The sequence below is a fragment of the Rhipicephalus microplus genome, chromosome 7 (assembly GCF_043290135.1).
Source record: "Rhipicephalus microplus isolate Deutch F79 chromosome 7, USDA_Rmic, whole genome shotgun sequence".
NCBI lineage: Eukaryota > Metazoa > Arthropoda > Arachnida > Ixodida > Ixodidae > Rhipicephalus > Rhipicephalus microplus.
The window spans coordinates 48,982,787-49,010,320 of NC_134706.1; the positions used below are offsets into that span (position 1 = coordinate 48,982,787).

The 27,534-nt window shown below is 43.8% G+C and overlaps 1 protein-coding gene across 7 annotated transcripts in view; it reads left to right on the plus strand.

Annotated features, from left to right (window-relative positions):
- The first annotated feature begins 354 nt into the window (after positions 1-354).
- LOC119179235 (BAI1-associated protein 3-like) overlaps positions 355-27,534 on the plus strand; it is a 558,733-nt gene continuing 531,553 nt past the window's right edge. For 2 of the 7 annotated variants that reach the window (XM_075869129.1, XM_075869131.1), the window contains exon 1: positions 358-859. In XM_075869129.1, the coding sequence (XP_075725244.1) occupies positions 780-859 (80 nt within the window). In that variant the 5' untranslated portion in view covers positions 358-779. Of the gene's footprint in view, positions 860-27,534 lie in introns of all 7 variants that reach the window. The other 5 variants (XM_075869133.1, XM_075869128.1, XM_075869135.1 and 2 more) reach the window with 5 other exon arrangements.

The window sequence follows — 27,534 nt, forward strand, 5'->3', positions numbered from 1 at the left end:
GTTTCGAATTAGCTTACGATCTCTTACGAAAAAACCTCCCTGAAGGCATTGTATTGTATCTCTGCTTTTTCTCACTTGTAGTAAAGATGAACACAACGGGGCTCAACAATGATTCAAGTCTGCCGCACACGGCGAGGGTTTACGGTAACGTACGCAACAACAACACCGCCCGGTGAGGGCGAACATTCAAGCACCCCTTCTTCCCACCAGGAGCGAGTATAGAGCGCCCTTGAGCCGATTCCGCTACTACCTTTATACAAAAAAGAAAAACAGGTCAGACCACCGTTTCCAGAAGTCGTCTGCTACGTAGGTCGCAGAAGCCGCCACTTTCGCCTTCCCTTCGTTTCTCCGGGGACATTGTACAAGAAGTATGGCGACGCGCGGGCACACACAAAAGAAAATCGATTGATTTTCCTTTAGAGGCACCCAGTTCTTTTCGCGCTAACAAGCTTAATGTGCCGCATACCTCGTCATTAGCTCAGCTCTCTAGGTTAGAGTGTGTCGAGGAAGCTTCACTCGCAGGAGAGCACACCCCCTCCGAAAGAGCAGACGACGCCTTTCGAGCGCAGCGAGCGGGGGTAGCGCCGCCTTGCGTATGGCGGGTGAAACGCTCAATCTAGCGGGGAGTTGCGGCAGCGCTCGGGCGAATTCGGCGCTCGAAACCTTTAGGCGCCAAGGTAGAATAGGAAGTGGACGAACGGTGCGGTGCTGCTTTTTGGGAACCGCGACGGACGAGTGTCTCGCGCGGTGCGGTTTTTTTTAAATCGAAAACGACGACCATGGCCGACCCTGCCAGCCAGCAACACGAGGGTCAACACCATAGGCTCTTCTTAGACTCAACGGCTCCGGACAGCGCCCGGTGAGCAAGCAACATGACACGTTTTCAGGTTTTTTTTTTTTCTTAGTGCGAGGGTGTGCGCTCTCTCAGCTCTTGACGCGCCGGACACGCACCAGCGTTTTAGCTGGCGACTACGCCAGCGTGCGCCGCCGCTCCGCATTGGTACACACGCCTTGGATTCGAGCCAGCGCAGCGGTTTGCCCGTCTTGGCGGCCGCAGAGTTAGTTGTCAACTGAAGCGGGCCATGTGTTTTCGCCTACAGCGAAGACATTTAAAACAGTTCGTCTGCTTTTCGGCCGGTCGTCTGCTCGATTTTTCGATGCAGACGACGAAGTGTTCTCGTCTGCCTGCACTTCTTTAGGGCGTCGTCTGCTATTTCCTAGTACATCCGACTTTGGTATACTGCCAATGGCAACTCATCTCAAAGATATCCCACCTTTGCGATTGGCTGAACTGTTATCTTACGAACAGATGTGCTTGATAGATTCTTTTTTGTGAATACGAGATAAGCAGACGACGTGGGTGTTATCGTGTTGTGTCTGTGTCCGATACGCGAAACGAAACCAACTTTAATTGAGCCGCACTCATACGAATATCTAGCGACGCTATGACCGGGGAGATAGTGCATGTGCATTGCGTAACATTACAAGATAAAGTGGAGCTTTGGTATGAATTATATCGTCAGAGCGTGCGGTGTAGGGAAGTGCGTTTGGTTTGATTGGCCTCTTCTTTTACGGTTCGATCGGTCGTTTAAGTATATCGTATAGCGACTTGCAGTGTACGATGTCTCTCGGAGAAACGCGGTTGCTTTTACGAGTCGTACGGGACCTAATGTCACGAAGCGCTCGCGTCGAAGTCGTCGTAAATGCTCGTTGCTGCTGTTTCGTACGCGTCGGCGTGTGCGGCACGTTGTGTTTGGGCGAGGCAACGCCAGGCTTAAGGTCTTCCGTCCCACTACACAAACCGGACACGCTAGCTGACTCACAAGGGCACGTCCTCTCTTCGCGTTTGTGACTTCTCCCTCACCCTCTATTTACGCGGGGCGAGTGTAAAAGAAGGTGAAAGGAAAATGGAATGAAGGTGTAGGGTCTAAACAAAAGAAGCCTGCCTCGAGGGTGCTTACGTCACCGAGTACGGTTGTGTGCCGACAGTCAAAGCCTTCGTCGTTTCGTTGCTTCTTTAGGTGTGCTTCTTGTCATCGCGTCGCAGGTCTTGTGTTCGTGTAATTAAGGAAAAATTGCTTATCAATTGAGAATTGCAAAAGTATGAACGGTAAATCCTGAGCAACATTGGTGGGCGCTGCGGATGGGGTCGGCCGTTTGAAGTACCCGGTGCCGTTAAGAGTGGACAGACAGACAGACAGACAGACAGACAGACAGACAGACAGACAGACAGACAGACAGACAGATAGATAGATAGATAGATAGATAGATAGATAGATAGATAGATAGATAGATAGATAGATAGATAGATAGATAGATAGATAGACACTCTGTCAGGCACAGACGGACAGACAGATAGACAGACAGACAGACTAAAATTTTTGCGTTGAAGGTCCCCAAGAAAGACTATCATCTTTAAAAGAAGTTTATTGCAATATTCGCCACTGTGTAAGTCGGGTCGGTGTTCAGGCTTTTCGGCGTCCTCTGCGTTGTGTATGTAAAACTGGCGGATTGGCGTGGATTCAGAGTTACGAAATTATGACTATGAAGTACGACAAAATCGCGGTGGGAACGCACGGAACGCAAACGCCAAGCTCCCGAATGAAATTTTATTCGCATGCGTGGAACACGAATATATACCCACACGTGAACAACACGGAGAACAGTGTTCCAAAGATTAATGGAACATTAGACATCGATAACCGGAGGCTCACCTTTTATTCCTACTTTGCATTGTTAAGAGGGTAAAAGCAAGCTGAAATTTGATGATTGCGCACTCTTGTACCGGCTTAGTAATGAAGGAAACGCGTCTGATGATTGAGGCATGTCATATCGCTATTGATATTCAACCGTCGATTAACTGTCGCAAAGGAGAAGTCAAATGCCTTAATATTTATCTTCTAAGCAGACACCCACGCGTGCCGGTTTGATAGGTTCGCCTATTGCATGGACATGCGCAGATCAGTTTTCGCGCCTTCTCCCCCTTTCGCAGTTTTGCGCTTGCTCCGTTGATAGCGGCTTTTGTTGTGTCTCGGGTCCCTGTTGGCACACCTTAATATTTTTTTAAGAACAACAAGATGCAGAATTTTCCGCGAACCTAAATACAACACAATTGTGCTGCAAAGCGATAGATGGAATGCCGATGCTCGACTCATTTTGATTATCTATATACCAAACCTCGATTACGTTTCAAGTTATCCATTCGTGGTGCCTTGCAAGAATGCTGGTTTTTGCTGAAATTATGTGGATTGCTACGCTTCTAGCAATGCGCAGCAAACTCTGGAAGGAATGAAAATAGGAGGAAAAGAACGGCAGGGAAGTTAACCAGCCTATAGGCAGCCGGTTTGATACCCTGCGCATGAGAGGTGGATGGGGGAGATGATCGAAAGATAGTGTGGAGCGGCTACAAAAGCCATTGCCATGGATACCTGCATGATCACACTTCCTTAATCTAACATTCAATCATTTTTTTTTTGTCTGGCCTCTATAGACAGAGCCACATACCATAATCCATTGCCATGAATGACGGTAAAGTATTGTACCTAACACCAATAGCACATTTATTTGCTTGAGAAGGGGGCTTCATGACTCAAACCTACACAGCCTTGATCGCTTTTTTGCCTTTTATTTTTTCTAATTACACGTCCGCAAACTTCCCCAAGGTTATTTCGAATAGTCAACTGGCAAAACAAACATAAATTGCTTTCGCACCGTATCATCGTGATACGGATTTTGAATGTATGCGGTAACGCGCGAACATATAACTTGACCGTGACATTTTTGTAAAGGTCTTGTTTGGCCCAGGTGGCGCATTCTTGAACATATATTGAATTATAGTTTCTCACATATATGGTCTTAAGAACATTCCTGTTTTTACGAACTGTCTTTCGTTGTTCTTTTTCCTGCTAAGAGCTTTGAGGATTTTCGCTGTTGAGCTTCTCTGCGCCACAGTAATTACGACAGACTAATTTTTCTGTATATAAGAGCTAGGATCGGTTCTCCGCATGAATAGCTCAATCGCTCGCATTTCACATTACCGCGTATCTCCACTAGTTAAGATAATTCGATTTATCTTTCTTAATTACAGCCCCAAGTAATGTCACTATTTCAAGATACCTGTCGCTACAGAAAAAGAAATCCTGAAGACATCGAGCAAATATCGTATTTTACTTACTTTTTTTAGAGTTTTGGACACATTTCTTTAAACATCCTGCTTATATAGACTCCTGATAAATAAAAAAAATTGGGTAAAGGGGGATTAGAACCCACGGGCTACTTCAGCAAATGATACCGTTTTCTACAACTTTCGAGTGCCCCGAAAAAGAGCTTCGGATTTTTTTCGCTGTTTTTTTTTTAGCGTAGCCACAATTCTCAAAATCTCATAAGTTCGTGATCGCTTGCGGTCCAAAATGTTGATCGTTCCATTACTGCAGAAGGAATTCTTCTTCGCGCACGTTTAAGAAAGTGCGTTTGTTGCTTATCATGAAGCTGAACGAGTTGGAGCTAGACAGCGTAAAATAACAGACTTCGGTGAATTTTCGCGTTATTCGATATGCCATTTTCAGTTATATACATGGTATATGCCGCCCATACATGTTCGTGCGGCAACACTTTGCTTATATTATAAATAACAAAAATTTAATGTCGAGTTTTATTGTTAAGGGCTTGTTAAGCGAGTTGGTGCGTCTTAACAATATATTAACAACCTGAGCAACGTGACACATACGCACAACCAGACATGCGCAAAAACGCAGACTTCCGGAGAATTTCCGGAGCCCTCCACTACGGCGTCTCTCATAATCATATAGTGGTTTTGGGACGTAAAACCCCACATATCAATCAATGCAACTAACATTTATTGCATGCAGCCCAGCTGAACAAGTTGACAGTTCCATTAATAATAAGCGAATTTCGGCATCTCTTCTCGCCGAGTTGTTTGTAGAGTTTTTTTTTTTACTCGCATGTCGCGGTTTATTTTTTCGGGGGGGGGGGGGGGGAAGGGGAGATATAGTTATTTTTGTGATGATCACATTCACAAATAGCGAGTTTATAGTTCACTATAAATCTACATTGTCTTTTTTTTATGCAGTGTGCTCAATATTTGTTTATCGATAAAATTTCGTTGTCATATTTGTGATTTGTACGCAGTGCAAGAGTTCCGTTTTCAAACTTACTTCGGTACACGTGTGCATGAAAAACACAATTGCAGTGTGTACGCCCTTTTGTAGCGCACAGCTCATGAGGTGTCACACTGCCATGTTTACTGCGGTGCTGCTACTCCTCTGACATCTGGTTTCATTTTTGTGGTTTTTTATAGCGCTGCAAAGTAGCTATAAACGCAGATTTGTTTTTTTTTTCGCAGTCCTTGACTGGGGTTCTTTTTTGCAGTCCTTAGTTGTGGTATACGACAGAATCAGAAGTAAACTTGATTTCATTTGATAATACCGCGTTCGCCGATGACTTTGAGCGATTGAGTGTTGAAGTCAAATCTACGTTACAGGAATCAACGAGTAACCTTGATGACGCACAGTGAATGTGCACTAACCGACCGAAGACTGTATCCTGAACACAATGTTACAGCGTAAAATCTTGTGTTTTTCTTCAAAGTTGCGCTTACTTTCGCTGTACGAAATAATTCAAGTGCTTACTGTGAACTATCTTTAGTGTTTGAGTGAAGTTTTTATCGTGATTCAAAGTATGCCAAAACATTAGGAAAATTCATGAAATTTCTGCTTCTTTTGGGCTCGATTTGCAGAATTTGCGCTGCTTTTGAGGGGCTTTTTTGATGATTACTTGCTTGTTAGCTCGATAGCGTCTGATAACTCTGACTTATTTTAGATAGTTTTTTTTATTATCAGATTTTTTTATTGATAAGAATACAAGGATGTGACATGAGTTTAATATTCTAAAGGAGGTCCCAAAGTCAAAGACTATATCGGGACCTCCTGTTAACGGCAAATCGTGGTAAAACTGTGTTGGAAACATTAGCAATAATCAAAAGTACAAACTAATTATGCGAACAGTATAACTGAACAGTTTACATTCGGCAGGCATCATCACCGAGCTCAGATTTATCGATGAGCGCTGTTAAGATGCTTGCTTGAGTTTGTTAGCTTGTCTGTTTTTCACAGTTTACTGTAGTGACAAGCTTTGGACACGCGCATTCTGAGGGATGGTTACTGCCGAAACTACAAGAAGTTGGACTCTGTGGAGAAAAAAAAAACGTTTAGTTGAAGGCCTGCGTTTGCGTGCGTGTGTGTGTGTCCTGGTTCATAGTTACCTTTCAAACCTAATTAGCAAGGTTGATGCTGCTGCATTTGAAGATAGATCTGGGGGACGAAGACGAGCAGAAGAGAATATGCAAGACGTTTTTTTTTTTGGGGGGGGGGGGGGGGCGATTGTCCTGGCGCATGCCAGTATCGGCTCGAATGTTGCGATATTTTGATTGTAACATAGCACAGGTGTTCAAGTCCCTATAGTCTTTCGCAAGTGAGCGATTCCCAAATAGTTGACGCAACCTCAGTGAAAACTCGCAGATAACGAAGTCAAAGAAGATATAGGGAATGATTTTGTGTCGTTTTTCTAATGTGTATTAGAATAATTAGGAAATATATGCGAAGAAGAGAAAGTGGGCGAGAAGTAAAGTTGTCGCTGGCAGGGACGAAACCGGTAACCATCGGATCTGGAGGTCGCGGGTTCGATTTCTGTCAGCGGCAAGTCGTCTTTACCTATTATTGAACCAATATTTACATGGTACTCGTCTGCTAACCCGCAGGTCGCGGGATCGAATTCCGGCTGCGGCGGCTGCGTTTCCGATGGAGGCGGAGATGTTGTAGGCCCGTGTGCTCAGATTTGGGTGCAGGTTAAAGAACTCCAGGCGGTCAAAATTTCCGGAGCCCTCAACTACGGCGTCTCTCATAATCATATAGTGGTTTTGGGACGTTAAACCCCACATATCAATCAATATTTACACGGACTTAACGTCCCAAAACTAGGATACGATTACGTGGGCCGTCGCAGTGGAGAACTCGGGTATATAATTTTGACCATGTGGTGTTTTCTATAACGTGTATCTGAATCTAAGTATGCTGCCCTCTATGATTTCGGCTCCATCGAAAGGTGGCCGCCGTGGCTCGGGATTCGATCCCGGAACCTTCAGGCGAGCAGTTGAGCCACCGCAATCACTGTTTCACCGAAATGGTACTGCGTTTCCAATAATTTGCTACGCATTGCAACTTCATTATAAGCGGTAGCATTGTAACTCAAATGAAAGCTGAAGGTCGCAGGCTTGGCGCCTGCCAGCGATTACTTGTCGAAAATATTTGTCTACTTTACTTTCTTCGCTTCCATTTCAGAATTTATATAATGCAATTAAAACGGTACAAGTGACGTGCCCTATACTTTCCTTGGTTTGATTTGCAGCTCGCTTTTATTAAGCTTGGGAGAAAAAAAAAAGAGCCCCCCCCCCCCAGAAATGTCCTTCCTTCATGAATTGTAACTTTGTAGCTCCATAAAAGGTAATCCTGATACCGATTGCGAAAACCCGGCCGTATAGTTGTAGAGCCGATGTGGATCTGCGGGTGCTTCTTATCTCCTCTCGTGTCTCTCGTTTATCCTTACTGCGGCGGGTACGATGTCCAAATCGCGCGTCGCCTGCGGCTAGATTTCTTAAAGAAACCCCGGCCTCTCTGTCCCTGCACTGGACTGGCTTTCGAAGTAGGGTGGGTGCAGTGTACCGCGCTATTAATAAAGTGCCCGCGTGCTACTGACAACTCGCGCAGCTGGCTCGGATGGACTCTCTCCGGTCGATTTGCATACGGAGCACTTAGGCTTCGGGCGCGTCTGAGCCCGGTAGAGGGATTAAACGGCGCTTGAACATCGCCTTCTAATGACCGTGAGCTTATAGAGTCAGATGCGGTGGCAATTTGTCCCCGTACAACGGAATTGGGAATGTGCACGCTGTGAGCTACGTAGTTAACGTCTGCTGCTGGGATAGCTATATACCCGATTTGTGCAGGCGACAAATCAGAGGAAGACTCGGGGACCAAGATTTGCAGAGCGAGACCTACAGACCAAGACATGTATACAGACCCGGATTTATGGAACAGGACTTGCGAAGCAATACTTGCAAAATAGGACTTGCTGACCAAGTGTTAAAAGACAAAGAGTTAGAGAGGAAGATTATACTGAGGCAGACCAAACGTCCGTGTTCTTAAACGAGCCTCGACTCGAATTTCGTCCTTCGCTTGACCTAGCTGAGGACAGCGCCGCTGCTCGACTGAAAATGACGCCGTGCTCCTCAAAAATCGCAGCAGATTATCGCTGATGTGGAGTGGCTTGTTCCGTCTGTAGAGGCGGCTGTCCCATCGTCTTTCTCAAGTCGAGGTGTAGCGTTGAGTGAACGGCTTTTCTGAAATATGGGGTTCATGGAGAAAGACTTGGAGATGACGACTTTTTGACCAAGACTTAGTGAACAAGACGAATACATACAAACGACGACCCAGAGACCGGCACTTACAAATCACTTGATGAAAGTTTGTACAAGAATTCTTGTACATGGCGATTTGAAGGGCAACTTAGAAGAGCGCTGGTGTGGGTCAGTTCATGACTAGCAAAGGTAACCGCGAAACCACCAGGAACTCAAAAAAAAAAGGACAACACGAACTGGCATTTCGTGTTGAAACTGGTTCTCAAACCGCAGTTTACGTACCCTTGTAGAATGTTTGTTATAACGAGAAAAAAAAAGGTATATTACGTCACGCTCTAAACTTCGCATATCGTATACGCTGAATGCCATCACCGGTCAGTGCCACACGCTGAGTGCCCCCACCATTATCTTCATCAGCGCGCAGGGCTAAAGTCTTTCCAAGACTAATTGTATTGCTGCTTATAAGCTTGGCCGAGGAATGCGACAGATGTATTCCTCGAAGTGCCGATGCGAGACCCGCTTCTGACCGTCGAAAAATCACCAGCGAGAAACAAACAAACGAAGGAGCGAAAGGACATGGGTCAGAAAAGGTGGGCTCTATATCGAGACCTTCTCCTCGCCGGAACCTTCTTTGCCTTTTATATGATCGTATTTTGTCGGCGGGCGCAACACGCTTCTCACTTCGCAAGATTCAATCCGGCGGCTTATTGACACGGCCGGAAGCACGGTAAGCAAGGAAGACTGCATAAAGAAGCAGAAAAGGATTACGGATTTAGGAGTGGAAGGACTGGGAGCGAGGGTATATATACGTCCATCAGAGTCGCTGGGGTCGCAGCACGGCCCGTCGTCTCGAAGGCCGCTTATATCCGGCCGTCCTTTCGCAAACGCAATATCTAGCTTCTGGGAACGGAAGGGGGTGGGGTGGGTCTCTTTTGAGCTTGGAAAAGGGGGCTCGAACCCGGACTAGAACGATGAGAAACGAAAGCGACCTAGGGTAGGGATTATTCTCTTCTCCACGGGTTCACAGATGTTGGGCTTACGCCGGCGTCACTCTCCGAGGAAACGCAACAGCTGGTCTGTCTGTAATGCTTCCTCGCGGCTTAGTCTGTGCGCTGTCGCTCTGTCAGCACGAGCCAAAATGGAAAAGCTGTGTTAACGTGTCATGCGTTTACACACACTTAATATATATATCAGTCAGGGGGCGGGGGAGGGGGACTGAACTACTTTTCGAAAATTTGAAAGAGGGAGTGTTATACCGAAAATATGTAATGAAGATAGCTGTTTTTCTAAAATAGTCGAGGTTTTCAGCAAGTGCGGTCCCTTTCCCCACCCGTGAAAAAAAAAAAGTGAAAAATGCCTGGTAGGCATAATATAATGAATGTAGACGAATCGAAGGAGTACAATAAAATTGAAAACATGGGTCCGAAAATGTTGGAATCGTTTATTTTGGCGCCCCTCTGTTCAGTTTGTGTTAGAGGAAAAAAAAAATCATGTCGTCGAGGCGTTGGAGATTCACTGCACTGAAACTTCAGAGGAACAGCTGGATGTCACTCACTTGATGGAGTGTTGGATTAAGATTTTTATTTATTTTTTTCTGTTTCTGTTGGATTCCATTTCAACAGGGCTGCTGTGGAGAGGTTGATCTTACGTAACCTCGGCTATACTTTGTTTCTACGAATTCCACAGCGTAAAACAATGTGTTTACCCAAAAACAAAATCGTTCGAGTAAAAAAAAAAAACATCTAGCAAACTGAAACATGGATAACTGTAACATGGATAATGTACTCTCGTCTGTAGGTATTTTTTCTTTTATATTCAGTTCTCGGCAGGAGCTGTCATAAGCAGCTGTGGCGCGATTTTCTTTGAGCTGCGCAAGTTTTTTTTTCTTCATAGTTTAGAGGACATGATGAAATTTTCACTCCTATATTGAGATGTATAATAACGGAATGTATACATGCGTGGCACTCAGCGAGCGATGAGTGACGTGACGCGGAATGTCATAACACCGTAAACGAAAAAAAAGTTCGGTGATGAAAGAAGTCGCACCTCGGACGAGCACTCATATGAAACGTTTATTTATAGAAACGAAGGAAACATGTAGGTTTATATATCCACTGAAATTGCAATCACTTTTACTATGCTTACGAAAGTTCGCTGTCATTTTACCTCACGCCTAATGGTACGCTTTACCGCACACTTTACCGCGCACTTTACCGCGCACTTTGCCGCACACTTTGCCGCACACTTTGCCGCACACTTTGCGGTATACTTTATTGCATATACTTTACCGCACACGTTACTCGCCATATTTTACCGCACACTCCTAGAACGATACCCCACAGATTGTGACGTACTTTGTCGCGCACTATACGACAGTTTGCGTAGTGTGAATGCAAGGGGAATGCCGAACGTTCTCTTTCTTCTAGATTCTTCTCGGGGATTCATACGACACCCTTTAATACCTTCACCATGTGTGTGTGTGGGGGGGGGGGGGAGACGGGAACTTAGGTGGACAGGTGAGATTAAGAAATTTGCGGGTACGACGTGGCAGCAAAAAGCACAGGACCGGGTCCATTAGCGAAACGGGGCAGGTGCCCTTGCCATACCGTGGGCGTGGTCAGGCTGATGATGATGATGAATATCGGCCCCCTCCAAAATTACCCGCACCAACCCACCCACCTTACGAACGAGAACTCATTCAAATGCCTTCCTTAAATCTAATTACTGGATAAACGCCTGCATTTTATCTTATGTGGCCCCTATGACGGCTGTAATCAATGGAAAAATACGGGTTATTCCGTTGTATATAAACGTTCAAAATCCGAGACTTCAGCAGTTTATAATAATCCGAGATTCCATCAACCTGTCCGTCATCTCCGGTACGGCCTTGTTTCATCCTTATTTTCATCATTATTTTATGTGGACCACATAAATGTCATAGAAAGCGTTAGGGGCCTGTTACATCGGGCAGTGTTGATACAAAAGTGTGTGGCTGTGGAACGACATTTTTATCTCCAAGAACGAAAATTACGCGGAATTTTATGGCCCGTCTTTCCATGCTCTGCAATCTGTGGATCACGCAATCAGGGAAGACCAAAGAGTACCGGATAAAATAGGCCGTCACTTCTATCCGGACACTCACCCTCGCTGTAAGTTTCTTAACGGACGGTTTTCGAGACATGTGGTAGATAAAAAAAAATGCCTGAGCTGAAGCTGTCCCCGATTTCGGTCTTCAGGGGGTCGAAGCTCTGCACCACCCGGGTACTCTTTTTTGTCCTGGATACACGGCGCAACATCGTACAAAAATAAACAGTTCCTTTTGTCTGGGAAAAAAGCATCAGCTAACATTTCGCCACGGAAGCCTTGAAACACTACACTGATGGATCGATGGATGGAAATTTTTATTCAAACTTGTGGAGTGCTCAAATCAGCGCACAGCAGGCCGCTTCACACGTTAGTTGTACTCTGAAAAAAAAAATGAAGAGTCGTTAATCATAATTATGCCACTCTTCTCAAGGCGTGCTAACAACGGGATGTATTCGGCCGGATCGAGCAAAGGGAACTTTTATTCTAGACCTTTCACTGTATACAAACACTGGCCCTTGAAGACATCTGGTTTTGTCCACCGCTTTAGAATATAGCCCGCTGATTTTCTGCAAGTTTTCTTCTCTTATTTGGCAATATATATTCAAATAGTTGTTCTTTTGAGCTACCTAAAAGTTATAGAACATTTCCTTGTACCTTACGCACGTTCTTTTCGTGTTAAAAACGTAAAGAGATCTTCATTACCCTTAAAAAGAACTTGAAAACATGCCTTCCACTTCGATGCTAGGAGCTGGTAAATGAAGTGACCGGAAGTTTTTTGGGTTATAACGCTTGCAACCTTGAAACCGTCTTATATATTTTGTACATACACAGAATTAATGATATTTTAGTGCATACATAGGTCTCACAATGTAAACACTGTAAGGGGATCTTATTATATGTCAAAAGGACACTAATGCTACTTAACAGCAAGAATTAAAAGACCAAGCTATTCAGAGTACAAGTAAAGAAATAAAATACTTAGACGAGTGAAATGTCTGAGTGAACAATAATACAATTAAAATCTTGAAACCATAGGTATAAGGAACATCACCAGAATGCAAGGCGAGCACGAATCAGAACGATATAATTAAACTTGGCTTTGAAGAATATTAAATAAGCGGTGTTAAAATTGAAATTGTGAAACTGATGCTTGCATGACGATATAAAAAAAACGTATTTAATGTTGTGGGGCAAAAAAAATTCATAGCTTGATTAAAACAAAAGCTAGTCTTTGACAACCATAGGAAGTAAAAAAAATCGTTTGAACCATTGAAAGTAAAAAAAAATTGCGTAAAGAAAAACGGGTAATGCTTGTACTAGTAAGATTGTGGATGAGCACACATTCCAGAAGGCCATTGTCTTTAGGATATCTGGGAAAAAGCGCGAGTATCGAATAAATTAGGGTATTTGCGGTTATATAGGCTTCGGCACAGTTTTGTTTGTTGGTGTTCCTGTAACTAGTGAAATGTTCCATTCATTTGTTATGTGATTGCTCATCTACTCTCTCTTTTGCATAGCTTGTTAATTAATTTAATACATGGACAAGTTAGTAGGAAGCAATGTGTGCTTCTGTGTGTGTGCCCGTATGTCCATTCCTATCTGTAATATCCTATATGGCCTGGAGTTGTTTTTTTTTATATAAATACGCCAACTCTGGCGCTATCTATGAGAGCTGTAACGAACTGTGCTTCAGCGAGCGTGGCAATGATGATTTAGTACCCGGATTTCTCTAATTTTCGTACTTTCGGCTCCGGTTGGAACCCCACGTGGTCTAAATTTCCGGAGCCCTCCACTACGGCGTCTCTCATAATCATATAGTGGTTTTGGGACGTTAAACCCCACATATCAATCAATCAATCAATCAATCAATCAATCAATCAATCAATCAATCAATCAATCAATCAATCAATCAATCAATCAATCAATCAATCAATCAATCAATCAATCAATCAATCAATCGGCTCCGGTTGGCTTCGCATGGCTTCAAAGCGCTTTGTCGCGAAGCGACTATCACCAAATGTTCGGCAGTTGCACTTCGACACTCTAACCTTTTAGACTTACCTTTTCTAACAGGCTCACGATGCTTATAACCGTCCGTTCTGTGAATGGAAACAAAACCAAAACACAGCAATAGACGAAGCCGCAAGTGCTATTCGAAACCCGCCAGTATGAAGACTGGACAAATTCGTGTACTGCCCATCATTCCCATGGTCGCAGAATGATCGAAGTGTCAGGGTTCCTTCTAGTTAATTTTTAGGACATTCTATGTTACGTGGATATTTCAGGAATAGACGAATTCATATATGTCAAAAGGCAAACGCTATAGTCTCTCAACTGACGTTTTTGAAATTTCGCAGATAAAAACAAGTCCGAACGAACGTTATCCGATACTCCGTCGTCCCTCTGCATCAGAGTTTCTTGGTGCTCCTCAGCTATCAAGCCAATAACCATCACAAAAGAAGCCCATAGAACGCGGGGCGACATTCGGGGAGAAGCATTAAAGAATAAATGAATGAATGAATGAATGAATTTATTCATTCGAAGTCCGGGAGTTTTACCGGGTTAGGTGGGTGAAGAGGGGATTAACACTCCAAAATTTAATAAGTTTTCTCATCATTTAAAACATTTTCGATTCTAATAAAAATCTGTATTTAGAATACGAAGGGGAGTCGAAAGCGAAAATAGGCGCAAGAACGAACGTAAGCACATGTTTACTTTTTTAACGTTGTCTCCGGGGTAGTCGTCATTCGCTTGAATACATGCCCGCGACTCCATGATCAAACTTACTTGTTGATTCCCCCAACGTGTGTTCGACCTGAACACTCAACTATATAGCTCGACGTCATTGGCAAATGCGCTATTAGTGAAAAACAAACATGGTATTGGCTAACGAGGTGAGGCCTAAAATAACCATATTTGCTAGGAAAGTGCAAATTACTCTCAAAAAAAAAAGAGAAAGGAAATTGTGAAAAGCGACTGAAAAAATCTACAGGTGACTCGCCAAAAAGAGAAGCCGAAATCTGCTTATTATCGGATCAAGTGTCTTTACCCGAGCAGAGTGGCCAGCTCTGCTTATAATTAGCAAACTTGGCAACTCTGCTGTGCATGACGCTAGTTATAGCGCGAGAACAAAACGACGACACAGAGACGAGAAGGACACGAAAGACACGCGCTATAACTATCGCGCTATAACTATCGTGCTATGTTCTCGCGCTATAACTATCGTCATGCCATACCAACTAGCCCAAGCTGCCACACCTCTGCTGTGTAGCTTGCATCGCAAGGCGCGCGCGCTGCTTATATCCGGCTCAAAGGGAGGAGACAGGCGCTCGTCTCTTTTATCCGGGAAAGGACGCAACAGCTCGCTTTTCGGGGAAGGGGTCATTTGGCTGCGCACCGCGGCGGCGGCGGCCCCGGGGTCGTAGCAGGAGCGGTGCAGGAAGTTCGAGTGGCGTGCCATCCCTGAAGAGACGCAGTGCGAAGACCCGGTGGCTCGGAAGGTGCGCCCATCGATCCCACGCCTAGTTGGAGCGGGGAAAAAAAAATGCGGGCTAGTGAAAGGGGAGAGGGGGGCACTCCCGGATTGCTCCCAGCCTGGCCCGGGGTTCGGATGGGAGACGGTACGGTACAAGAAGGGCCTTTGATTCTGTGTCCTACGTCGTGCGTGTTACTTTCGTTCTGTTTATTAACTGGGAATATGTTATAGTGTGGATAACGGCGTGGTATAGCATCTGCGGGGGAGGGTGAAGTGTAAAAGACCTACAGTGTACTGTACATTCGATGGGAAACTTGCATACTAAAAATGTGTCTGTGAGTTGTGTTTTCCCTGGCTTCGTATTTTGTGCTCTTTACATCTTGCCGATGACGGTGCTTTATAGTATGGATAACTGTACGGTATAGCGTCGGCGGAGGGAGGTTGGATTGTATACGAAACCTGCAGATAGTGTCCGCCCGATGGAGGACTATAGCACAGGCTGCACACAATATGTGAGGTATCTGTGTGTTTCTGGCATGTTTGTTTTTCATGCTGTTTTAACTTGCTGGTGGTGGCATGCTATAGTATAGACAATGGCACGAATAACAGTATGGTACACTGCCTTGGTGGGTGACGGTGGTGATGGGAAGGAAGGTCGTAGGGAATCCGAAGGGAGTGCACGATCGGTGGGAAGCGAGAAGACTACATATGCTTTGTTTGCACAGTGTGTCAGTGTATCGGTCTTAGGAGATGGGATGTTGGTCTTGCGTCTCGAGATGGAAGAACAACATATCCTTTTTTTTTTGTTTGTTTATGCGTGGAACTACCCTTTGCGCATCTGCCGGACAGATAGAGAGAGAGAGAAAGGGAGTATATAAACAGAAAGCGGTACAGATAGAGATAAAGGAAATGACAGAAATATAGATAGGTATAGAGCGATGGAGAAGTACAGGATTATGTTGCAATAGAAAGCTAGAGACAGATCAATGGATGAACAGAGGGCCAGATAGGTGAGAAGAGGTATGAAGAGGTAAATATAGTGAGAACGGGAGTGCGATTCCGATAGGTCTAGTTATTAAAACAGAGAACTGTTGAGTATTTGTTGAAAGTTAGACGAAACATGGCACTCTCTCTCATAAACTCGTTTACGCACGTGCAAGTGCTCGCGACCAAACCCCACCCGGACCGCGCTTGAGTGTGTTGTCGCGAATGAGTGTGAGCCGAGTTAGGTTTACTTTTTCAAATGACATAATACCACTAGCGAAACTGCAAGATATAATTAGAAATTTCTCTGTAGAGAGAGAGAGGGAGACGGAGCAAAGGAAGATGTTTGCATTAGTTATATATCAAAGGACAGCGATAAATTACATGCAAGCAGGTTCTCCGAGACCGACACCTGATTGCTACCCTTTGATTACACACAAATACATACATACATACATACATACATACATACATACATACATACATACATACATACATACATACATACATACACACATGCATACATACATACATACATACATACATACATACATACATACATACATACATGCATACATAGAGACAGACAGATAGATAGATAGATAGATAGATAGATAGATAGATAGATAGATAGATAGATAGATAGATAGATAGATAGCGTGCATGATAGACTCTGTTTCACCATCTTGCCCAGCTAGCTCTGCAGGGAGATAATTATGGCTGGTAGAAAACATGAACCATATAACAACAGCAAGGGCACACACCACCATAGAGAGATATTCTGTGTGCCACAGAGCATTGGGGCTGCGGTACTAAGGAGCAACGTAGTTTTTTTTTTTTTTTCGCGACTTTATTGGAAGATCGCTTCGCACGCTCCGCCTGTTGCACGGTTACGCCCCTCGTTGGGCCGCGTTTACATTCGCGCTTTCTTTTTACATTTTATCCTTTGCCCCCCTTTTCGCTCCGCTGCCGTAACAGCAATGGGCGCCCCCTTGCGGTCGAGCTGGATTTTCTGCCGCGCCAATCGAAGGTTATTAATGCGGAACCAGCGGAGCGACGGGGCTCCGGGATTGCGCTCTCTGTGTAGTTTTCGTTTTGTTTCGCTAGCACGTCGTGTGCTCGATGTATACATCCGCGCTTTCGTTTTCGCTCGTCTTCTGCAACGCGAGTTTCGTCCGTGTCGTCTGCTTCGCTCGTGAGCACTGAAGCGGGCGGAAGAAGAAACGCAGCAGACGAAAAGAAAGAAAAGAAGGAAGTGTTGGAAACTGACGGAAGACGGAAGGCTTATCGACCTTTTGAAATCAGACAGGACAGGTAGTGCTTCTTTATTGGTAGCGCTTATTTCGGTGTTATCTGTGTGTTTCTTTTGTGATTCCGCGTATGTGCCGTACCCAGCGCTCAGACGATTCGTCTTTGTGGCGGGAAAAGAGGTTTCAAATCAAAAGGAGCCCTAAAATAAGATAGCGAAGTCGAGATATAACCGTTATTTGTTTCTCTGCGGCTGTCGTATATGCTCCGTACGATGCGCGTTGCGTTGCCTGCTCGCGAAAGCGCTGAATTCGTACGGCGCCGGCTCTTTCATCCCGAACGAGTTAGCCGCGCTGAAAGCCGCGTTATAGTATCCGAAAGCGGAGGGAAATAACGCTTCTGTTTCGGCCGCAAAGAGTGCGACAGAAATAAGAAGGCTTCCACTCAAGCAAAGCTGAAAAGAGCGCGTTGGTTTTGAGGCGCACTCAATGCGTCGCTGTCGTCTGCTGTAACATACGACCAAGTTCCAGCACGGCCGTCGTCTGCATTTGGAACGATCCTCCTGCGTTAGCTCAGCGAGAAAAATAAAACAAAGATCTGGTTGGAACTGTCGGAAAAACAAAATATAATAAAACCGTTGAAAGCTAGGCAAGAACAAAACATATGCGGGGAAATTCGTATATGGCCCCGCTTAATGCCACTTTGTCGTGAGAAAGCCGCGTAGATGTGTTATCTTATGCGGCCCGTTTCTGCATCGCAGAGCGCGCTATGAAGAACTGGCGAGAATGTCTAACCGCCAAAAAAGTAAAAAAAGATAACGAGATAAAAAACGAATGTCTGAATCGTCGTAAATCAAAAGGGTTTTGCGGTCCTCTTTGAAAAAAAAATGTATCTCTGCCGAATAGTTTTTTTTTTGTGTGTGTGTCCACCCTCTTTCTTTCTTAATAGTACTTATCCAGGATTTTTTTATGTGGCAGCGGTGTAAAAAAATGACACAGCGTTTTTGATGCTCGTGACATAAGCTGATTAGGCTATGTTTTATTCCGTACAATGCGGAAAATCAAAGAAGCGAGAATGTCTTATTGAACTAATTCACATGACAACACATAAAATGGAGATACGAATTGATGAAGGGTTGTTCCTAATTATGCGCATAGCGCACCGAGCGGTTAAACATGCTGACTATATGTACGCTGTCCCACTTATAGCTAGGTAACTAGACGAATTTTTTTTTTTGTTTCCGCGCTCTAAGTTGTACTTTATTTAGGATATGCTGAAATGTTATCTATAGTGTGTGTATGTGTGATATGCATGGTTGTCATGGACGGCCAGCACGAAATGGCCGATGGTGACCTTGTTTCATATATTGTAAATGTTTATCTATTGAGACATGATACGTATTTCGGCTAACATGAAGCGTTACTACACACAATTCTAACCCTAGCTGTGCCATTTGAACTCTGCGTGAGAATCAAGAAGTCGCGTTGATTTGGCGGTGCCCGCTACCTGGAATGCGATGATGATTTTTGTTTAAAAAAAATTAACGAGTGGATCCGGGGCAGAACCATGGTGGTCGACTACTCACACCAAGGTTGATCGAATCTCGCTCGTTGCGTTTGCATTTTGATGTAGGTGAAATGCGGTGTAGGTGCACGATGTAGGCCCGCGTACTCGCATAAGGTGCACGTTAGCGAACCAAAATGGCGGTGGTTCCCAATGACTACTACTACTACTACTAGTAGTAGTAGTAGTAGTAGTAGTAGTAGTAGTGGTAGTAGTAGTATAGTAGTAGAAGACATGGGCGGGGGACGTAGCGCAAAGATAACCGTTGGTTATGAAGGATCACAGACTGAATTCCTAGAGAAGGCAAGCGTGTGAAGGGAGACAGAAGGTCAAGTGGGCAGATGAGATTAAGAAGTGTGCGGGTATAAAGTGGCAGCAGCAAGCACAGGACCGAGTTCACTGGCGGAACATCGGAGATGCCTTTGTCGTGCAGTGGGCGTAGTCAGGCTGAGTAGTAATAGTAGTAGTAATAGTAGTAGTAATAGTAGTAGTAGTAGCAGTAGTAGTAGCAGTAGTAATAGTAGTAATATGTGGGGTTTTACGTCCCAAAACAACGATATGATTATGAGAGACACCGTGTAGTGTAGGGCTCCGGAAATTTTGACCATGTGGTGTTCTTTAACGTCTACTCTACCGCCCTGTACTCGGGCCTCTGCCATTTCGCCTCCACCTAAATGCAACCGCCACGGCTGCAATCGAACCCCGGACCTTTGGGTGAGCAGCCGAGAACCTTCGCCACTGATCCACCACGTCGGAATAGCGGCAGCAGTGTAATAATTCAAGAATAGCAACACCGCCGACATCCCCAACAAGCTCACTGAAGCCAGAAAACGTCCTTCTAAGTACAAACATCTCTAAATCTCGCCCCCCCCCTCTTTAAAAAAAAAGTAAATCGACTTATCGACCCGAATTGAAGCACGAAGCCACGCGTACAATTGTGATTTCCTTTCCCCATTTTACCTCACTACCCTCGTATGCCTAGAGGGTTTCAACAGATTCGATTTCCCGTATCGACTTTTATCAAAAAACGACATTCTCTCTCTCTCTCTCTCTTTTTTTTTATTCGCATAATTCGGTTCTTGCGTTCCTGCAAGGACCGAATCGGGGCCTGCGGTATGATGAAAATAAATAAACAAACAAGCAAACAAATAAATAAAAAATATAAATCAATGGATAGATAGACAGACAGATAGATATAGATAGATAGATAGATAGATAGATAGAAAGAAAGAAAAAAAGAAAGATAGATAGATGCAATTACAGACAGACAGACAGACAGACAGACAGACAGACAGACAGACAGACAGACAGATAGATAGATAGATAGATAGATAGATAGATAGATAGATAGATAGATAGATAGATAGATAGATAGATAGATAGATAGATAGATAGATAGATAGACAGACAGACAGACAGACAGACAGACAGACAGACAGACAGACAGACAGACAGACAGACAGATAGACAGATAGATAGATAGATAGATAGATAGATAGATAGATAGATAGATAGATAGATAGATAAAGGGGGTATACTTTTGGATTTCAACTTCAGTTGAATTACTCGCCACAAGACCCACGCAATTGCGCAGTGTCTCCACGTCTAATTCCTAGCATTTCCATAATATGTTTGTTCAATATAAAAGTGGAAGTGGAGAGGCTATTTTTTTCGGAGAGGCTATTTCGGAGAGGCTGATATTTTTCGAGTTGCCTTTGGTTTAGGCCGCGGCATTCGTATATACGCCGGATAATACCGTGACCCTCCTCCCCTGTCCCCTTTCGATTATCTCTACTATGCCACTTTGAGGCCTTCCCCGCGTCTTCCGTGGACTGGTAATCTATGCGGGTCCTTGTTGTATTGTAATGAGATAATCCGGCCCCAATGCATCAGCAGCGTGCCCACCTTCAGTAAGGGCACGTTGGCATATATAAACACTGTTTTTTTTTAACAAAGGACGAGAAAAAAAAAAAACTAAGCTAGGCCTGGATCGCGGAGAATGCAATTTTCACGGCTGATATGCCTCAATTGAAGCGTCGCGTGCGTTTTTTTTTGTGTATTATACACGTGTTTGTATGCGCGAGACAAGGAGCGTCTTTCGGTAGCATTGTCTTTATATTGGAAACGGTGTTTTATTTTATCTGTGTACTCTACCACTGGTTTTTGTATGTGTCCCGGATAATATGCATGTGCAACCGATGCAGCACCTGTTCTAGCAATAAATTGTGTGTGCGCGCGCGTGTGTTTTACTCGAAGGGTGCGTTTTATTCGGTACTTTTAGCGGCCGGATACATTAAATCGGCGTATTTTTACCCATGACATTTTCTTTAGTGTATCCCGGATATCGGTTTACGTAATATACATTGCTCTGCACGCATGCATGCATCTCGTATCGTTTTTCTATTGTACCAAAGATACAGCGAAGCTGCATATTTCTTTTTTTTCTAGTTGCGCGTTGCATACTGCATTGCCATTTGTACTACACAAACTAAGACACGTAATGCCGCTTAATCCGATTGCTAATGCATAACGAATGGTCGCTTTCTTGTTCCCAATATTCCTGCCTTCTCTCTTCCTGCGAAACAACTATGATCGTTTTTTTTTTCGTGATATTTATCTCACTGGTATAGGTTTCTTTGCTTTGTTACCTGATATTTATACGCATCGCTGAATATTTATTTTCACTGCCAGATACATCCCGACTTTATCAAAAAAATTTTTCTGCTCTCCCGTATTTTTTTTTATTTCCTTCTGCTTTATACCCCAGCATGTTTTGTTTTGTTGACGCGTAACGATCGTTTCATCCGTCTATCAAAGCGGAAATGCATGAATATTGCGTCTTCCTTATTTTTTTTTCCTCTCCCTATCTTTAGGGCTCATTTTACTCTTTGCCTTGTGTAGGTCTGAATGAAATCGAAAGCGCCCTCGCTTTTCTCGCATCTCTCGCTAAACTGCGCCTCATTGTAAAGACTGAAATATTATGAAAGGGACAAACTTAAATCGGCTGAAGGAATTCGAAGTTCCCAGCACTGTGGACTACATTACTGTGGTTATCTATCTATCTATCTATCTATCTATCTATCTATCTATCTATCTATCTATCTATCTATCTATCTATCTATCTATCTATCTATCTATCTATCTGTCTATCTGTCTATCTGTCTGTCTGTCTGTCTGTCTGTCTGTCTGTCTGTCTGTCTGTCTGTCTGTCTATCTATCTATCTATCTATCTATCTATCTATCTATCTATCTATCTATCTATCTATCTATCTATCTATCTATCTATCTATCTATCTATCTATCTATCTATCTATCTATCTATCTATCTGTCTGTCTGTCTGTCTGTCTGTCTGTCTGTCTGTCTGTCTGTCTGTCTGTCTGTCTGTCTGTCTGTCTGTCTGTCTGTCTGTCTGTCTGTCTGTCTATCTATCTATCTATCTATCTATCTATCTATCTATCTATCTATCTATCTATCTATCTATCTATCTATCTATCTATCTATCTATCTATCTATCTATCTATCTATCTATCTATCTATCTATCTATCTATCTATCTATCTATCTATCTATCTATCTATCTATCTATCTATCTATCTATCTATCTATCTATCTATCTATCTATCTATCTATCTATCTATCTATCTATCTATCTATCTGTCTGTCTGTCTGTCTGTCTGTCTGTCTGTCTGTCTGTCTGTCTGTCTGTCTGTCTGTCTGTCTGTCTGTCTGTCTGTCTGTCTGTCTGTCTGTCTGTCATCACCACCACCACCACCACCACCACCACCACCACCACCACCACCACCACCACCACCACCACCACCACCACCACCGTACCGTCTATCTTATTAAGCTGTCACGAAGACAACTAACGCCATCTAGTGATATTATTTTCAATGACATATACACTAAACGCTACCTATTGAGCAATTCTTAAAACTAACTAGTAGGGGCTACTACTAAAACATACTGTAACGAGGGAACGATCCACACCCTAAAGGTCTTCGCCCCTATAAAATATTATCTTAAAATTCTCGAAACGTGGGAGGCCAAGCTCGCCTTGGAGGACCTGGACCAACAACGACGTCTCGTCGCCAGGGCCAAGGAGGCAGTAAAGGCCAGAGGGTTCCTGGAATGAGGAGACCTCCCACTTAAGATGAACGTGGAACCTACACCGCTACACCGTTTTGAAAAATAAACGCGTATTCCTCCCTTTCTTCCTTAAAATTCTTGTCGCTTTTTACCATTACCATTGAAAGTAAGAAAAGAGAAAAAAAGTAGAAGTGCCGAGGTGTTGTTCACTGCGCCTTTACGAGACAGTGGCGCCTCGTAGAAAGCGAAAGTTAGAAAAACTAAATAAAATAAGGCTAGACAATGCCATTGTTTACGGTGCTAGATTGTTTACTTCTCCATCTCTATTTTTTATGCGTGATATATTTTTTAAAGGTTATCTCGTCCAGGCCCTCCCGGCAAAAGGGAATACTGGAAATAACGTGAAACGATGCGTTGTGGCAGACGCCAGGCCGGCCTTCATGAAAGTTTTATCGGACTCTCTTCCCAGTCTTGGCAGGTTGGGTTGCCAGCGTGCACACACACACACACACACACATATATATATATATATATATATATATATATATATATATATATATATATATATATATATATATATATATATATACATATATATATATATATGTTGTGTGTGTGTGTGTGTGCGCAGAGTACAGAGGCAACCCGAAATGACATAATAAAGAAGGGAGTGCCGTCTGGGGGCCGGTGGGGGGGGGAGGGATCTTGACGGAACCGATCTCGTCGACGCGGAATGTGTGGTGACTTGTGGGATATAAATCGAGTCGAAAACATGTTTTTTCCGGAAACGCACTCCTTTCACCCTCTCCCGCTATTCTCCGGCTGTTCCATTCGAGCTCGTTGACACAATTTCCCGAGGCTATGTTACCAATGTAGCGTATGACATGAATTGTGAAGAGGTCGTTGTGTTGCCGCGAATGTATAGCTACGTTTCGCTTGAGAACACGTTTGTGGTTCGGTTGGCTTCTAGATTAAAAAAAAATCGAATATATATTGTATCATTTAGTTGGTGATAATAAAAGAAAAACAGAAGAAGAAAAGATAAATGGACGTAGGCAGTGGTTCGCAGTAGTAAAAAAATAGTTCCTTATTGCTTGAATACGTATTGTTGGCGAAAACAGAACAAAGTCGATGGAAGGCGCACAGAGGATCATCGCTAATAGCTTTCAGGGGAAATTCTGCTTCGTACACGTCACATATAAAGTGATCGCAACTACACGCACACGCATGCACACAAAAAAAACAAAAAAAAAACAAGCAAACACACATACACACACAAACACACACACAAAAACTCAACTTTCCTAAATAAAGTAGAGTAAAACGAAAACTTCTTTGAAACATCTGAATCCTTAGTAGAATGCTTGTGTGGATCCATGCAACTATAACGTAGACAAATTTACATGCAGGAAACAGAGTTATACAATCATTAAGCGTCATGTTAGCTTAAGATATAGAACAATTTGAAAAACGTCTTGCTTATACGCAAATACAGAATAGATGTAAGAAAAACATGTAACTTATACCGAACAGTTGACAAGGTTTTGGTTACTAACACATCTCATATTTTATACATTTAATAATATTTCAAGTCAGCGAACAAAACATTAGAAAAAAAACTACTCAACTAATTGTGGCTTCTCCATAATTCTGGTGTACTTTTTCTTCCCGCGTTTGATTTTTGCTGGCATTATATATCGAAGTCAAAACGGACCCAATTTTCAGCTTTTACTGTAATTCCGTGCCTCCTCCGTAGCATACAATTGAAAACGCATCGCATGAACGGTCGTCGCACACGGGGAAACGTATGAGTGAAATTTGAGAATGTTAAAATGTTAACTAAAAAAAAGTGATGACGGGAGTTAACACACCGAAGGGAGCTTCGTGATACCTGCGTGAAATGGAGCGCAGAAAAGTGTCTATAGAATGTAGCGGCGATAGTTGATATAGCCGAAGTTTGTTGACAGGTCTCTGTTAAAATAGGAATGAAGGAGTTTGAAATGGCGAAAAAAAAATTAAATCAACAAAAGTTGACAGCAGGAACTGCGCTAACACTCGCTTAAGAGGGGAGCGTTTACGAACGACATTCGGAACGGAACAGGAACGCGAAGTTTCAAGAAGGTAGACGAAGTACTGGCGTAAATATGTAACGTCGCTATAAGAAGTTTCGGGACGGTACGAGAACATCGGAGCTTCGAGTTGTGAATAAAAGATGCCTACTCTATCAGCACTCTCCGAGATGGTATGCGTAGAAACGATAGGGGCTGGGAAATGAAGTGCCACGCGAGAAGGAGTGTCGCTGAACCAACAGAGATGGACGTTTAACCAGTGGCTGCAGCTTGGCGGAAGACAGCGGTTCGAAACAAGGTAATATCTCCCGTATAGGGTAACGAAGATGCGAGGCATGTAGATGTTTCCATAGGAAGGAGGTTCGCAAAGAACTTCCGGAGTGGAACTTTTGCCTCAAGGGGGAAGCGGCGCCTGCCATAACGTGGTGTCCACCTTCTTAGTCGGGGACTTAAAGTACAACACGAGTGTAATAGCTTCCCGGGAAAGCGAACTTGATGTTTCCGTTGAGACTAAAATAAGCAGAGAAGGTGATCTTATAGGCCATCGTACTATATTGATGTCACGCATAAAAAAGGAGCGTTACGGCCTATTAGACGTGCAACACGCGTTTACATGATATGCAGTCGCATGTTGAAAAGAACGCAAAAATTATGGTTAAAAAAACTACTAAATTGGAACAATATTTTTTGGTGGTTGCAGCAGCCAGAGATCGTTTTATGTGGGTCGCCCGACAGACACGACAAGTTTAGTTATGGCCTTCATAACTTTGTACCGCGCGTCAGCTGCGATCGATGATCTATCTAGTTTGAAGCGTCGTGTTGCTCTTACGAGGTGGGCGGTGGTTCTCAGCGTGTCAGCCAACGAATGAAGGAATGACGCAAGCTATTTTAATTATTGAGGCTTAACACGCCAAAGCTAATATGTGGTTATCAGGGACGCTCTAGTGCAGGGCTCCGGAAGTTTTAACCATCTGGCGTTCTATAGCGTGCACTGGCTAGGCACGATACGCGGGTCTCTAGCATATCGCCTCTATCGATATGCAACCGCCACGTCCGTAATGTTTTCCGCGACCTTCGCGTTAGCAGTAAAGCACCACAACCACTATATCACTGGAACAAGCGCAAGCAAAGGAATCGAAAAAGAAACAGGCATACGGACTGATGGACAGACAGACAGACGGAAAGACAGACGGACAGACAGACGGACAGACAGACGGACGGAAAGACAGATGGACAGACAGACAGACGGACGGACAGACAGATGGACAAACAGAAGTACAGACAGACGGACAGACACAGACAGACGGACGGACGGACAGAGAGCCATAAGGACAGAAAGACAAATGGACATACATATATACGGACATACATACATACACACAGACACACAGACGGATATACAGATAAACATACGTACAGACAGACGGACAGATAGATATACATACATACAGACAGACGGACAGATAAACATACATACAGACAGACGAACAGACAGACGGACGGATGGATAGTAAGGTACTCGTACTATTTAAACTACTACTATGTTCGATCACTACTATGTTCGATCAAATCAGGTTTGTGGACTTTATGTTTGGCGTAGTTACTCCGTGCTAACAGCTGAACAGAAACTATCATAACAACAAAGAAAAAAGCTTTCTACATTTACTTTTGATTATGCCGCGTAATCTGATAGTGACGGTGGACCAAAAAAAAAAAAAGAACGACGAGACGCTTTTGTGCGAAAGTTCCTGTAACAAGTAATGTTCCTCTATTTAGCAGCAACCTTAGTAGTAAGCTCTTTTTTTCGAGATACCACAAATGCACCTGGTCAAGTCAGCCCTTTTTTAAATTCATCTCAAGACTCTTTTCAGAGAGCTTACGAAGTAGCTTACATTGTTCGTACAAATCCGAGCAATTTCCAGCAATAACGTATCATTTTCGTGCATTACAGTAAAGCACCAAAAAGCCATAAACTCTCCGCATCAGTCAACCGCAGCAGATAACAAGATTACGTGGTTGTTCCAATTGGCTCTGCCGTTGACCGCCCTGTGTGGAACACCTACTAAATGAGGAGCTTAACGGTATTGTTGCAGTGTCGTGCTATGAACGTGCCTCCCTGTTTGTCTCTCCTGTAAAATGGGGTCAGTATTTTTTTTTTTACTTAATAGCTGTGGCAGGGTTCACGCTGGCTTTCACTGCTCTGAACGGATCTGATGAGACGCAGTACGAAGGCTAACTCGCTTTCGGGGACGCTTCCCGTATAAAAATTGCCCGACAAAAGGGGGCTTAGGGGAAACATGTTGGCCGCCGCCTCTACGCCGAACCTAACTAACCCGAAATAACGCCATCGACCGTTGAAAGCTGGTGCAGTGGCTCGGCTTAATAACGCCAGTTCTTCGGTCACTCTGTTGGCAAATAAAGGAGACGGTCTTTCGGGTTAACACGCAGTAAGAAAAAAAGGCAACATCGCGAGTAACAAGAAAAAAAAAGCAGCCTCTAACCGCCACCACTTCTTTAGAACGCCTTCTCTTTGCTCCCCTTCTCCGCTCCGAAACACCATCGTATATATATATATATATATATATATATAT